At 50.0% G+C, this 15,171-nt stretch overlaps 6 protein-coding genes across 6 annotated transcripts; 5 read left to right on the top strand and 1 right to left on the bottom strand.

Annotated features, from left to right (window-relative positions):
* Positions 1-986: 986 nt before the first annotated feature.
* On the top strand, positions 987-2,553 carry ABOM_011426 (phosphatase PAP2 family protein; the record flags this gene model as incomplete). The annotated part of the gene is made up of 5 exons (XM_022538554.1): positions 987-1,051; positions 1,122-1,148; positions 1,219-1,709; positions 1,768-1,779; positions 1,829-2,553. 5 exons carry the CDS (start codon positions 987-989, stop codon positions 2,551-2,553), a joined length of 1,320 nt encoding a protein of 439 aa, XP_022383765.1.
* A 971-nt stretch (positions 2,554-3,524) lies between these two features.
* ABOM_011427 (uncharacterized protein) lies at positions 3,525-4,200 on the top strand (the record flags this gene model as incomplete). Its single annotated transcript, XM_022538555.1, has 2 exons — positions 3,525-3,599; positions 3,670-4,200. The coding sequence occupies 2 exons, from the start codon at positions 3,525-3,527 to the stop codon at positions 4,198-4,200; spliced, it is 606 nt and encodes a 201-aa protein (XP_022383764.1).
* A 1,339-nt stretch (positions 4,201-5,539) lies between these two features.
* On the top strand, positions 5,540-8,076 carry hxB (putative molybdenum cofactor sulfurase protein (HxB); the record flags this gene model as incomplete). The annotated part of the gene is made up of 2 exons (XM_022538556.1): positions 5,540-5,639; positions 5,708-8,076. 2 exons carry the CDS (start codon positions 5,540-5,542, stop codon positions 8,074-8,076), a joined length of 2,469 nt encoding a protein of 822 aa, XP_022383769.1.
* Positions 8,077-8,362: 286 nt separating this feature from the next.
* ABOM_011429 (mitochondrial 54S ribosomal protein mL59) lies at positions 8,363-9,020 on the bottom strand (the record flags this gene model as incomplete). Its single annotated transcript, XM_022538557.1, has 2 exons — positions 8,363-8,404; positions 8,463-9,020. 2 exons carry the CDS (start codon positions 9,018-9,020, stop codon positions 8,363-8,365), a joined length of 600 nt encoding a protein of 199 aa, XP_022383768.1.
* Positions 9,021-9,391: 371 nt separating this feature from the next.
* ABOM_011430 (putative mRNA splicing protein (Prp39)) lies at positions 9,392-11,780 on the top strand (the record flags this gene model as incomplete). The annotated part of the gene is made up of 4 exons (XM_022538558.1): positions 9,392-9,460; positions 9,528-9,743; positions 9,806-9,909; positions 10,376-11,780. 4 exons carry the CDS (start codon positions 9,392-9,394, stop codon positions 11,778-11,780), a joined length of 1,794 nt encoding a protein of 597 aa, XP_022383770.1.
* A 1,346-nt stretch (positions 11,781-13,126) lies between these two features.
* On the top strand, positions 13,127-15,169 carry ABOM_011431 (GTPase activating protein for Arf; the record flags this gene model as incomplete). The annotated part of the gene is made up of 4 exons (XM_022538559.1): positions 13,127-13,254; positions 13,329-13,345; positions 13,425-13,535; positions 13,604-15,169. Coding segments are annotated over exons 1-4 (1,809 nt in total), but the record flags the coding sequence as incomplete, so codon positions are not given.
* Positions 15,170-15,171: the final 2 nt, after the last annotated feature.

The raw sequence follows: 15,171 nt of genomic DNA on the forward strand, positions 1-15,171 counted from the left end.
AATTCACCTCTTATATTTTATTTTGCAGTAAAAAAAAAAACTGGCGGTACGAAGAGCGACAGCGTCGTGAGTAAAAATCTTTTAGGTGAAGTCAATAATGAGGTCAACAAAGTAGAGGTATGATACCAAGACTGTAAAAAGCATTGCTTCAGGTTAGGTTATGTTTTTGAGTCCCCAGAGGGCGGGAAAGCCCAATTTGCAGATCCTGCTGACAACCGGTGAAACCTCCTAAGTGGGTAATTATGGGGATTAACAGACGAGCCATTATTCTTTACGCAAGCTTTAGCGACTAGGCAACATGGCATGGTAGTAAACCAATACACAAACCAATACATGACCCTGCGAATATAGCTGCCTATAGGGGACAAAGAGTGTATCCACACTATTTCTTTTCATTTAGGAAAAAAAATAATAAGAATAGTATGGTCACTGGTTGTTATGAATGTTCATTCCGCTCAGGGTCCCCGGCTGTGGATCTGCAGCGTTTTCCATCTGTGGTTGGGCGTAGTTTGGGGCCGAGAGTCTGGGCGCTTCTCGGCCTCTAATTTAACTCGCGTGCCCACAACTGAAAGAGGTCTAAGCCATCCAAACCACTTCACTCGCCTGTTGCCTTAGGCGGCACCCAATTGAGGTAAATTCGCGACCAACTTAATATGATCCTTTTGTCTTCTTCCTTGTATCCAGACTTTCTTTTTCTTTGAACGTCTTCTTCTCCTTCTTCTTTTTGTGCTTACATGAACTCTCACCTCACTTTGGGGGCTACATTCCTTGATTGATTATCCGGCTGTCACCGCGCAGGATCACGGTTACCTGGATTTATCCAACTGGTGTACAGCGCTAAAGCTGCCTAGCATCTCAGGTGTGTTCACCGCAGCTATAATGAGTCGCCGTCCCTGGCTGAACAGAGGAGCTGACAAAAATCTGATTCTCAGCGCTCCTCTATGGAATTTTATGATTATATTTGATCCCAACGAATCTCCACCACAATGGGCCACCTTCCCTCCAAACTGCCGTTCTCAAAGCGGCGGTTAAGGCCGCGCATTGTTATCTCGTGGGTCTCGGTCTAATTATTCTTCATGAATATCCTGCGCATGTTGCTAACCATGATTCGGCATTTGCAGATACATCCTTGACTATGTAATTCTTATGTTCGTGCAGCCCAGACCGCCTGTTATACACCTCCGAGGTTATGCTAACGAGATAATGTCACGATTGCAGCGCATGTATCGCCGGTTTTTACATCATCGACTCTATTGAGCCTTATCATCAGCATTTCTCCTTGAACAATATATCCCTTATGTACCCTTACGCTGTCCATGAGCGCGTACCCATCCCACTCGCCCTTTGCATCTCCGGCGTGGGTCCTTTGATTATAATTGCGGTCTATACGCTCTTGATCGATGGGTTGTTTTCTCATAACAAACCTGTGGACCCAACTTCTGGGAAAAGGAAGCTGACAGGCCCATACCGGTTTAAAGACCGACTGTGGGAATTCAATTGCGGGTTTCTTGGCCTTCTACTGTCCCAAGGTCTTGCGTTTCTCATTACCCAAGTTCTCAAAAATGCCTGCGGCAAACCCAGACCAGATATCATCGATCGATGCCAACCCCGACCAGGAAGCGAGGATCCATTCCGTGGCTTGTCGAATTACACAATCTGTACGGGTGATCCGGCAATCATCAAGGATGGCTTTCGTTCTTGGCCTTCAGGTATGACCTAATCCTTTCGAATATGGTCCTATTTTTTGGATGCTAATTCTTTTTGTAGGGCACAGCAGCTGTGAGTAACCCTCTATATCTGGAGGTGATCTTTACTGACGTTGTTTTAGCTTCCTTTGCCGGATTGTTTTATCTGACACTATGGCTTTGCGGGAAGCTGCATTTCATGGACAACCGTGGCGAGGTTTGGAAGGCTATAATAATCATTATTCCTTGTATTGGCGCCACTCTTGTTGCAGTGAGTCGGATTATGGACGCGAGACACCATCCCTTTGATGTGATTACTGGCTCCCTTCTGGGCATTGTCTGTGCCTATATCGCATACCGCCAGTACTTCCCCTCCATCACAGAGCCTTGGAAAAAGGGGCGAGCTTATCCGATTCGGTCTTGGGGTAGAGATCCGGTCGCCCCAAGCGATGCTGCCCCTCTTGTAGCCACTAACGAAAGCACTGTCGCTCTACGGAATCCTGAGGAGGAGAGGCTTGATGCATCCGGCGTACCTGACACTAGAGACCCCACTCAATTACGCGCCTCAAGGTATATGCCTCCAGCAAACAACCCGTATGCCACGAATATGTATAGTCGTGATGATGACGGGCATTGGTCGTCTTCAAGTGAGGACGTTGCAGATGGATATGAAATGCAACATGGCTACGCTCGGACACAAAATCCGACAAACGGCGGACATCTTCCTCGCTACGAGACGGATACGTCATATCACTCCCAGATACAACCCCAAGTTACAGGGGTCAGCACGTCTTATCCCCCACCGGTAACGACTGTTGGCTCCGGCGGCGAACGGGAATTGACGGACGTGCCACCACGAGCATTTTAAGATGAACCTTATAAGAAACACTCTGGCTTACAGCCAGTGCCACGAACATGATGACTTTCTTTTGGATAAGGTGAGGGGGTTTAAGAGGATTTACGCAACTTTTCACAACTGTCTGGGGTTGGGTTATGGCCATACTTGGATATATCTCGGAGCTTGGCTGGTGTATATGCTTAGTAGAAGATATTCTGAGTTCTAGACATCGCAATTGATTTGCATTGTCAACTTCTGTGATACCGCATGAACATGTATGAATAATGGCGTTCGGCACGATAAATGCTTTTTCCCACTCATCTGTTTACTTGATAGTTTTAAGATGTGATAAAAGTAAGCGATAGATAAGCTAGGTCATCAACCGTGGCTCTAGAACCTCGTGGCCGCCCCACGTCCCAAACAAACAATGGTGTCAGTGAACAAGTGCTTGCTCGCAGATGCACCACGAGGTCTATGAATCAGGGGTAGTGTTGTTCTTTCCCATTGACCAGGATTTGCACGAGGTCGCACTAATCGTTCCAAAGTCATGTAGTATTCTAGGGTACTAATCCACCGTTTTACCGTTTGTTGGGCGCAATGTTCCCGTTTCCCAGCCACCCCGCAGTCGCATTTTACCAGCCACCTTCATTCGACCATGACTCCAACGTGCATTATTTTTCTTCTTATTTTCCTTCCATTGAGCCCCTTACTCTGAACCCTGCATAATTGTCTCTGCATAGAATCTGTCTCTGTCTTTCCTCGTGCGATTGAGTTGGCGAGTTGAAAACCATACGGTCCATCTCCCGGTCAACGCCAGGTCCCGATCTCAATCTAGCGACGGCCCATTATACGAGAACCTATTCATCACATCTGGGATGACACTATAGCTCCTCAACTACGACCATTCAAGACTCCTCTTAATCGATATCGAGTATCCCTACTCACATCTCGAAATTGTTGTAAGCTAGCACCGACGATCGTCGTGTGGAAAGGCTATCAAGATGATCGGCAGTTTTTTCTTCATTTGCAACCGCCTCGTGGAGATTATTTTCCTGATACCGATCATTGGAATGCTGGTAAGGCTGACATACCAGACGCACCCGCCTCCTTTCACTGGCATGGGCCTAGATTCTAACATCAAAACAGGCTTACTTTATCGACGGATATCTCAAGGCCAATGTGATCACCCCGACCTACATCCTCGTACTTTTCATCGTCAGCACTATCGCAGTCTTCTGGTGCTTTGACACATTAATCCGTCACGCGACCACTAAGCGCTCAGCCGCCTTTGTCGCTTTCGTCGACCTCCTCTTTTTCGGCGCTTTCATTGCGGGGGTCTACCAACTGCGCTTCATCGCAAATGCGAACTGCTCCCATTGGGATGGGGGCTCTGTGTGGGTCTCTCTTGGCCCCTTTGGAGCCTATGGTTACCGCACAGGCAATCCGCTGGCCCTGCAGGTTAACAAACATTGTGCGATGTTGAAGACTTGCTTTGCGCTGGGCATCATGGAGGTTGTGTTCTTCTTCTGGACCGCCTTTTGGGCACTTTTCCTGCACACTCGGTCCGATGTGGTTGTTAAGGAGACAACGACAATCCGGAGGAGAAGTCACAGCAGTCGGCGTGGACATGGACACCGTCGGAGCTCCAGCCATCGCCGGCCACAGTATGTGGTTTAATCTTATTCCCTCCATTTCGCTTATTTTCCCGCATTACTTTCCTTGAGCAGTTTATGATTTACGGATACGACTTGGATGACATAGATAATGGGAAGCCAAAAGCGCTAAAGGAAAAAAAATCAGACAAAAGAGAAAAAAGGAAAAAAGGGCAAAAAAAAAAGAAAAAGAAAAAAGAAAAAAGAAGGGAAAAGGAAACGACGCCCCACTGGAAGACAAACGAAGGTTGGTAATGAAACTACGAGATGTGACAGTGATGTGATGATTATGATACTATTTGGAAGACAACACGCTTTCTGTTTATTGAATTTTGGACCCAATAGCGGCGTTTGTCCATGTCGGGTGCTCTTCTTTGACCCTGTGATGCTCTGTATACGTTGTTTTTGGGGCCAGACGTCCCACAGGCTCAACCAGATTCTGCCTGATTCTGCACAGCTTTTCTTTCCTTGTGATATTATGACTCATGATTTTCATCTAATTGACCTTTCAATAATAATTCGGAGCATGCTTTCACCTAAGCACTAGGCCGTCAGCAAGACGACTGGGTACCCGAGATATATATCCATTGGTCCGGAATGGGATTTTCAGGTCGCACATGTGGATTACCGGGAAGATCCCTACATTAGCTCGTGAGCATGTAGAGTATAGTTCATTTAGCGACGAACTGCTCAGGCAGCCTCAAGCAGGGCGACATTGTGATAGAAGTATATAGTTCCCGTTAGCGTGGCGGGTATTCCTCCAATCTACGTTCCCGGAGGCGGTGGCTTCCGATCGCCCCGCGACCGATAAGGACCCCATGAACAGTGGGGCAGCTGAATTCCCATCACATCTCTTCTCTCCATCAATGTGACTGCTGGTTGAAATCCTCATCCTACTTTGAATCCAGCGTGATGCAGGCTCTAGGGTTACATGGCCCTCTATCCGACACCCCGAATTGTCAGCTCCTCATTACTGCGACGAGAGACCAAAATTGGGACAGAGGAGTTCCGCTTCGGTGACCTCCGATGGCGACTTCCATGCACGTATCAGCACCCCCCGACTCCTGCCTATCCACCGCTAATCCGCGACATATCACGATTTCTAGACCAAGTTACACCCATAGCACCTGGATCACATTGCATCATCAGCGTCTACGGCTATCACGCCTGATGTTGTCTCCAAGAGTTCGAACGACGATTGGCCAGGTCCAACGTTCTATCCCTCACAAGGTCACCTGTCGCCACTGATCCTTGCCCTACCGGCACATTTCTTCCTCATCCCGGGCATTTATAAAGGCCACTTGTTGCTGGCAAGAGACACTGGCACTGCTCAAATATCTTTGACATTATCACTACGTGAAATCATGCAAGCCAAAGGCAAAACCGAGAGCCGTGCGGAGTACTGTACCGGTTACTCGGAGGACGTGGACGTCATCCGAGAGCGGGAGTATCCCTTCCTCAAAGGTGGGCCTTTGCGACTGAACTCCTAGAAGCCTGAGACATATCCAGAATTGTGCTAACATTGTATCAAGATACGACCTATCTAGACCATGCCGGCACAACGTTGTATCCCAAGTCATTGATTGACTCCTTCGCACGCGATCTGACTTCGAACCTTTTCGGCAATCCTCATTCTCGATCTGCATCATCCCAGCTGTCTACACAGCGCATTGATGATATCCGCCTCAGGGCACTTCGCTTTTTTAATGCGGATCCGGATGAGTTTGATCTCGTATTCGTAGCGAATGCTACAGCTGCCATCAAGTTAGTGGCAGATGTGTTCCGAGACTCGTCGCCACAAGGATTTTGGTATGGATACTTTATAGATGCGCATACGAGCTTGGTAGGAGCGCGGGAGATTGCAGAAAAGGGACATAGATGCTTCCTGACCAGTGGTGAGGTCGAGCAGTGGATATCGGAGTTGGCCACCGATCAAAAGAACTTTCCCAAGCTATTTGCATACCCTGGGCAGTCCAATTTGAACGGTTGTCGCTGTCCTATGCAGTGGTGTAAGAAGATACGGGATGAGAGTTCGAGTGCGGCAAATGTCTATACCCTGCTTGATGCTGCATCGCTCGTTTCCACTTCACCCCTTGACCTGAGTGACGCATCTGCTGCGCCTGATTTTACAGCGCTCAGTTTCTACAAGATTTTCGGATTTCCCGATCTCGGTGCCCTGATAGTGCGCAAAAGTGCGGCAGGCATCATTGAGAAACGCAAGTTCTTCGGCGGCGGGACAGTTGATATGGTCCTGGCCCAAGGAACACCATGGCATGCAAAGAAGTCCACGATTCACGAGCGCTTAGAGGATGGTACTTTGCCGTTCCATAATATTATTGCGCTTGATTCTGCATTGTCTGCACATGAGCGTCTTTTTGGATCGATGAGTAATGTCTCGTCCCACACGCGGTACCTGGCAAAGCGGCTACACAACCGGTTGGCTGCGATGACCCATTTCAATGGGAAGAAAGTTTGCCATTTGTACATGTCCCCAGAATCAGACTTTGACAATCTCACCCAAGGGCCGATCATTGCGTTCAACATACGGAATAGCTCTGGTGCGTGGGTTGGAAAGTCTGAAGTTGAGAGGCTCGCGAATGTCAAGAAGATACATATCCGGTCAGGATCTCACTGCAACCCGGGAGGAACTGCAACTAGCCTTGGCTGGACTGGGCCTGAATTGCTCCGGAACTTCTCCGCTGGACTGCGCTGTGGTGATGATCACGACGTCATGGACGGGAGGCCGACTGGCATCTTAAGAGTCAGTCTCGGTGCGGTCTCTAACCTTAGGGATATTGACACATTCACGAGGTTCATTGACGAGTTTTACATCGAAAAGGCACCGGACTTTATATCTCTGGTTCCACCGATGGAAGTTAGCTTGCAAGAGCCTAGCTTCTACGTGGAGAGTCTTTCGGTGTATCCGATCAAGAGCTGTGGAGCGTTCAAAGTTCCTGATGGCCAACGTTGGGAGATTAAAAGAGAAGGTCTCGCATGGGATCGAGAATGGTGCCTTATCCATCAAGGTACTGGCGCCGCTCTCAGTATGAAGAAATATCCCCGCATGGCGCTGATACGGCCGGTCATTGACCTGGAGCGTGGTGTCCTTCGCATTACCTGTGGGTCGGACCCAAAAGAACTAGAGGTCTCCCTCCGCCGCGAAATCACTAATCTAGTCACCACATCGCTGTGTCAGAGCGCGAAATCCTCCAACGTCTGCGGTGACCGAGTGGTTGTCCAGGCCTATTCCTCACATACCGTAGCTTCTTTCTTCTCTAACTTCCTTGGTGTACCGTGTACACTTGCAAGGTTCCCGCCACAAATATCCACTAGGATTTCAAATCCCACTCGTTCATCTAGAAGAAACCAGAGAGCCCTCATGCCTGGCTCTTTCCCGGAAGATCCATCACCGTCGCCTGAACAACCACCGATACTCCTATCCAACGAGAGCCCAATCCTCCTCATTTCTCGCTCGTCAGTCAATCGCCTGAACGAAAACATCAAGTACAGCCCCAGACCTAGCCACAGCACTCCAGCAAGGGCCGTAGAAGCCGATGTTTTCCGCGCCAATATTGTCGTCGCTGAGAATCTTCACCAGCTAGCCAACGCTGAGCGTCCATATATAGAAGACACCTGGGGGTCATTCTCTGTTGGACCGGAAGAGTTGTACTTTGATGTGCTCGGATCATGTCAACGGTGTCAGATGGTATGCGTTGACCCATATACTGGCACCCGTCGAGAGGAGCCTTATTCGACACTGGCAAAGACGAGGAAGATCAACAGCAAGATCGTGTTTGGAAGGCACGCTTCTCTATCTAAAATGGAGCTTTCGCAGGATGCTGGCAATCCTAAATCTTGCACTGTTATGGTAGGTGATATTGTGACACCGCAGATTTCTTAACTTAGTCGTATGTAAAGAATTAATGCATTACTCCTAAAGCCTTTGCTCTCTAGATAGAGAATCGCCCATCAAGAAAAACAGTAGCTAGCATCATTTATCGAAAGATGGACAGTGTGTCTACGTCCAATGTGTAAATTTAATGAATATCTATTTGTACATATATGAGAACAAGAACTCCCGTCCAAACCCCGACAATGATCAATGGAGCCGTGTGATCTGAGGACCGGCAAAAGATATAACATTACATAAAATCTCACAGCAGCGAAAAAGGTATCCAGGAATGTATTTACCTCTTGGGCCATTGCTTCCAGCCACGACCGTGACCTCTCTGCGAGCCAAAACGTCAGCGTCTGGGGAAACATTTCCCGTCGAGATTGAAAACTCACCTGCTTCCACAACCGAATCATCTCCGGCATCTCCATCATAGCTTTGCGTCTGTCCTCCAAGCGAGACTCCATCGTCCGCTCCCACTTGTGACCCTTGACCTTCTGTCCAATACCGGTACCCTTGATCTGTAATCCGCGCTCTTCCCTTCTCGTCTCTTTGAACTCGGTGGATTTGCGGCCTGGAGGTAGTAAAGCCTCAACGTTGTACTTTTTGGCCAGATTCACCAGATCGGCCTGTGTCCGAAGCCCATATCGGGGGCCAATCCACTTGCCCGTGCGGAAGTTCTTGCGAGGCAAAAATGGGTTGGGATGATCTGGGTCGGAGTAAAGAAGAGCTCGGGACGGAGAGAACTCGGTGGGGTCTGGCCGCTTGTGGCCTTTCGCATCTCTGTTGGGTGTGTAGGGCGATGGCAGAGACTCTGCATTGACTTCTTCTGTGGGCTCTGGGCGTGGTGCCACGGCCGCGGAATAGATTTGCGGAGGATAGCGGGCAAAGAAGTTGCGTAGTCGTTGGGGAAGCTTGCTCACCAAGCTGCCAGCTGCTTGGGTGGTCGACATAATGGAAGATTTTGTCGCACCTGCTCTTTTCCGGGGCGAGACAAAATTCCGATCGGGTCAGAGGGTGGGAATGGGTTCTCGTTGATTTGATCACGGGGAGTGCTTCCAGATGCTCGTCCGAGTTGGAGAAATTGAAATGGGCGCTAAGCCAGTTTTGGGTGAGGCTCGGCAAAAAGTAAAAAGGGCGCGGGTGTGGCTGGAGAGTTCTGATCTCTTCCCTTGCGGAACCTAACGTCCAGTCTCCTGTCCTGCCTGTCCTGTTTGTGTTTTTCTTTCTATTTGCACCGTGATCGATATCTCTCATCGCTGAGTGCGATTCTATACCCTGCGCATCATTAAGCGCCATAATTAGTTCACAACCGACGGCCATCATGGCAGATTACAACTATGGAGGCTCTGAGGAGGAAAATGCGGAGTTGAGGAAACTTGAGGCCGAGTTGGTATGATACGTCTATTCCCTGTTCTAGACCTATGCAGCCCATGACTTACAGTCTGTTACCAATATAGGTTGATGACCCGGATAACTTCGAGACCTGGGAACGACTGGTTCGCGCTGGTGAGGCGCTTGAAGGAGGAATCAACCGCAACTCCAACCCTCAAGCTATCACCACTGCCCGGAATGTCTATGACAGATTCCTCGCCAAGTTTCCACTATTATTCGGATACTGGAAGAAATATGCCGACCTAGAATTCTCTATTACCGGAACGGAGGCAGCAGACATGGTATGGGATTATCTACCACTCTAGCCTCTTTTTCTTGGGGGTGTTCATCGCTGATTCTGTAGGTTTACGAACGAGGTGTTGCCAGCATCTCTCCATCCGTCGACCTTTGGACCAACTATTGCTCCTTCAAGGCAGAGACTTCCCATGATGCCGACGTCATTCGAGAGTAAGTATATTAGAGCTGGTTTCCTTCCTCCCCCCTGTAACCGTTACCAAGGCAGCACGAACATTATTGTGGTGTCGAAACCGCATAATGCAAAAAGCGTTGACAACAGTTCCCTTCAATGATGGGTGAGATGTTTGCCTGACCCGGATTCAACTGGAGTTACTTCTCACCCATGACATTCTCAGGCTGTTTCCTTGCCCTTGAACATTGTTGCTTTCAGACCAAGCATCATTCCTTGCACGAATATCAAGCCCAGTGACTGTCCGGTGGATCCTATTCTGCGCACGATGCAGACGGGGGAAACGTTTTCACAATTTGCTCACCTTAGTCGTTCAATTGTTTGGGCTCGCACTGAAGATTAAATGCTCATGTTTGCCATCCTTGCCAACTCCCTTTGCCTCTCGCCCTCCCATCCCATGCCCGTGGCTGGCGAACTTAAATTGCTAACATCTGTTTACTTTTGCAGGCTATTTGAGCGTGGAGCTAGCAGTGTTGGCCTAGATTTCCTTGCACATCCATTCTGGGATAAGTATATCGAGTTTGAGGAGCGAGTGGAAGCCTTTGACAAGATTTTTGCCATTCTTGGTCGTGTCATCCACATCCCAATGCATCAATACGCTCGTTACTTTGAGCGCTATAGGCAGCTCGCACAGACTCGTCCGGTCGTAGAGCTAGCCCCTCCAGAGACACTGTCTCAATTCCGTGCGGAGCTTGATGCTGCTTCCGGACAGGTTGCCCCGGGCGCAAAGGCCGAGGCCGAGGTCGAGAGGGACATCCGACTGCGTGTTGATAGTCACCATCTCGAAATCTTCTCCAAGACACAGACGGAAACCACAAAGCGTTGGACATATGAGTCCGAGATCAAGCGTCCATACTTCCATGTGACTGAGCTGGATGAGGGTCAGCTGTCCAACTGGAGAAAATACCTGGACTTTGAGGAGACCGAGGGTTCATACCCACGTACTCAGTTCCTGTATGAGCGCTGTCTGGTCACGTGCGCCCACTACGACGAGTTCTGGCAACGCTATGCCCGGTGGATGGCTGCACAGCCCAGTAAGGAGGAGGAAGTGCGGAACATCTACCAACGCGCAAGCTATCTGTATGTGCCGATTGCCAACCCGGCTACTCGCCTTCAATATGCCTACTTCGAGGAGATGTCAGGACGGGTAGATGTAGCCAAAGAAATTCACGGCGCCATCCTCATTCATCTCCCCAATCACGTTGAAACAATTGTATCTCTGGCCAATATGTCTCGCCGTCACGGTGGCCTCGAAGCCGCAATTGAGGTGTACAAGAGTCAGCTCGACTCGCCGCAATGTGACTTGGCCACCAAGGCGGCTCTCGTTGCGGAATGGGCCCGGCTCCTGTGGAAGATTAAGGGCTCGGCAGAGGAGGCCCGGCAGGTATATCAACAGAACCAACAGTTCTACCTTGACAGCCGGCCATTCTGGACGAGTTATCTTACATTCGAGCTGGAGCAGCCCACAAGCTCCGAGGCGGAGAATGTCCAATACGAGCGCATTAAGCAAGTTATCGATGACATCCGGTCTAAGAGTACTCTTACTCCAGATGCTGTGAAAGAACTAGTGCAGATCTATATGGTCTACTTGCTTGAGCGAGGGACCAAGGACGCGGCGAAGGAGTACATGACTCTGGATCGCGAAGTCCATGGCCCAGCATCTGTTGCTCATGCAAAGACCGGCGCCGCGGCCCAAGCCCAAGCCCAAGCCCTAGCCCAAGCTCAAGCTCAAGCGCCTCCAAGCGCTAACCAAGCTACCCCCGCCCCTGAACCCCCCGCGGCTCCCACACCGCAGCCCAACCCCTACGCTTACTACCAACAAGCCCCCGTCAATGGCACTGCAGCTGCCTAGTCGGTTCGGGTTTGTATCACCCTCCCCAGCCTGAGCATGAGGTGAATGACTCTGTGCAGAACCTCCAGGTGGCTCACCTTGTGTAGAACAGTACTTGACTTCTTATTTCCTTAGCGATTTGGCTTTTCGAGGGGGCGAAAGCTATCTCGTCGGCTCTTTGCCCGTTTCTCGACTGCTTGTTTTTCTCTCTCTCTTTTTCTCAATGATATCATGTGACTCGATTGGGTGGAATTTTACGAGCTTGGACACTCCCCTTGTATTCTAATGCGTAGGTAGTTTATTCTCAATACATTCCCAAGGACTTGAAGTAGCCATGTCTTCGTTCAAGCACTAAAAGTTTCCCCCGTTGTGTTTGATGAGTACTTCGGCCCTGAGATGTTGAGCACGAGGCAAGTCTTGCACATGGCCAGCCAGAAGGAAGAAAATAGGACGATATAAACATGAAGTTGGGAATTGAAGAATACTATCTTAGTGGAAGAGAAAACTCCCATCGCCAACCATGTGGGTCTGACTCACTTCTCCCTCCCTGGACCATCCAAGTATATGCAATTCTAGGTCTCTCTACGCTGCTCTACTCCTGCTCAGTTGCTGTTTGATATGAGGAGTGGAGAACCGTTCTATATACGGGACCCTGTTGTTTCAGGCTATGAATAAACATAGACATATCGATAGTTATTGAATGGGTGTGTGTGTGCATCCTGCGTAGAGGTGGAATTGATGGATAGCGAATCATAAAAATAGGTTGCAAGCATGGTCCATGTGGGAATTATTGGAGTCGAATGGAGTCTTCTAAATTTGAATTTGTGGTGATTGTGCAATCTAAAATGATTCGAAAACGGGCATTTGGTCCGGTCAGTAAGCAGAGGAACCCACCCACTCTGGGCCTGGCAAACCCGCGCTATATGAATGATGGATACAGACCAATACAGTAATTCCTTGCCTTAGGAACCACTAATGATCAATTCCTTTCCCCACACCCACTGCACATCTCATCCTCTTCTCCTTTTACTCCTCGACGCACACATATCCCTTTCTTCTTCCTTAGTGTTTACGGTTACCCCTAGTACATATATATTGTTTGGATCTGCGGGAATTAACCAGTCCAGAGAAAAAAGAAGAAAAAAGAAAAAAGAATACTGTCCGGTCGAACGAAATATGATTTGCCTCTTCGCCTAAAACATTTCCAACCGCTTGTACTCGGGAAGCTCGGCCCGTTTGCCGTGTTTGAATCCCCTAACGCTACACTAACGCTTTCTCTCGTCTATCATTCTTGCCCCTGACGGGCTTAGACAAGTATCACAGTCTTTGTGCGGGGAAATTTCAAGTAACTTCTCGCCCTCGCCGAGACCTTCCGTGATCATGGTGGCCGGTATCAGCAAACGTCAGCAGTTCCGCAATGAGCGGGCACTGCAAGACCTCATTCGGTCGGTTCCTGGCAATGACCGATGCGCCGATTGCCAAGCAATGAATCCAGGTGAGTCCGGCGGGATGTCTTGGTTTCTGCGCTTCTGGAACATTACGAGATTAACGTATGATGTTTCTTGATAGGATGGGCCAGTTGGAATGTATGTATATCATCACCAGCTGGTGCTTGCAATTCCCCCCGTGTCGGAAGTACGCAGGAGTCTGATATAATGTGTATAGATGGGTATTTTCCTGTGCATGCGGTGCGCCACGCTGCACCGCAAGATGGGCACCCATATCTCAAAGGTCAAATCCTTGAGTATGGATAGCTGGACAACGGAACAGGTCGATGTGAGTGGTCGCGTGAGCCTTTGCTATACAGTGCCCTGGAGCTGACGTTGAGGGAAACTCCTTCTCAGAACATGAAATCGCACGGGAACAACCTCATGAACAAGATCTTTAACCCTCGGAACGTGAAGCCCCCTGTTCCTGCTGACGTCGACGAGTCCGACGCATGCATGGAACGGTTTATTCGTCAGAAGTACCAGTACCGGACCTTAGAAGAAGGCAAACCAAAACCCCCTAGTCGTCAAGGTACTCGCGATGATCGTTCTCCAGAAGGATCTCCTCCTCCCCTTCCCCCCAAGCCTGCCCGGCCCTTTGGGTTCGGCTTGCGATCGGCCTCGTCTACGACCAGCCTCCATCGACTGTCCAACCGGCAAGCCATGTCCCCCCGCTCTGAAACCTATGAATCGCACAGAGCAGTCTCACAGGGTATGGGGGCTTCTTTTGGCAGTAGCAATGCATCCCATGAGTCTCAGATGGCCACATTGCGGAGTATGGGCTTTACCAATGAGTATCGAAACTCTGCCGTTTTAAAGGGCTTGGACGGCAATCTCGACAAATCAATCGAGACTCTGGTCAGACTGGGGGAGGGTCCCCCATCATTGCAGGGCAGAACGCCTGTTCAAACAACCACGGCCAATGATACTGCTAGACAGCCAGCCTCCAGCAATCCTTTTGATCAGTTAGACTCCAAGCCGGCTCAACCTGCTGGGCAGTCCTACAACCCTTTCGATGTTCCTACACCGCAACCTGCTGCACAGACGCTCGAGGCGTCGTTCCAACACCTTCAGGTCTCGCAACCGTTATTCCCACACTCAACCGGGGGCTATCCCAACCAACAGCCATCTTTCCCTCAGTCTCTTTACCAACAGCCGATGACACCCCCTGTGATGCCAACAATCTCCCAAGGTGCTGTTGTCCAGTCACCGCAACCTGTTGATGGTGGTCATAACCCGTTCTTCCAATCCGGTAGCTTCACGGCAGCTCCCAACCAAAACCCCGGTGTCGCTCAGCTGCAGACAAATCCTTTTTTCACCCAACCCCCTTCGCAACTCAACTCGATGCAACCCCCAAGTCAGGCTTCGGACGGGTATCCTCATCCTCCTCGACATGCCAACACCATGCCGGCCATATCATCCACCTCCCCGTTCGGTACCGCGTCGCCGTTCCAGCAGCAGCAACAGCCGCAACAAATTCAACCGCCCCATCTCCAAGTCCAACCGCCCCAGCAGATGCAAGCATCCCACAATCCATTCCAACCTATGACAGCGCCGCCAACCCCGCAAAGTGCGGGGTACCAAGTGCAATCACAACTTGGCCTGCAGGCGCCCGCGCAGCATCTAGCCCCACAGCCAACCGGCCGCATGGACAAGAACAGCATTCTGTCGTTGTACGGCATTTCTCCACCACCATCGGTAACGTCAGAGCACTCTCAGCCCACAAATGCAGCAGGGGCGATTCCCGGCCCGGGAACAGCACCGGCACCGGCCCCTGGCTATGCCACCACAATGCAACCACAACAACCCACAGACCTCTATTCCACAGGCACCCGGAACCCCTTCCTCACCACTCAAGCGCCTGCTGCTGGACTTCCCCAACAGCAACAGCAACAAGCATACCTCCAACAACCCCAACCCCAACC

This window comes from Aspergillus bombycis (genome assembly GCF_001792695.1).
Source record: "Aspergillus bombycis strain NRRL26010 chromosome Unknown contig00162, whole genome shotgun sequence".
Taxonomy (NCBI): domain Eukaryota; kingdom Fungi; phylum Ascomycota; class Eurotiomycetes; order Eurotiales; family Aspergillaceae; genus Aspergillus; species Aspergillus bombycis.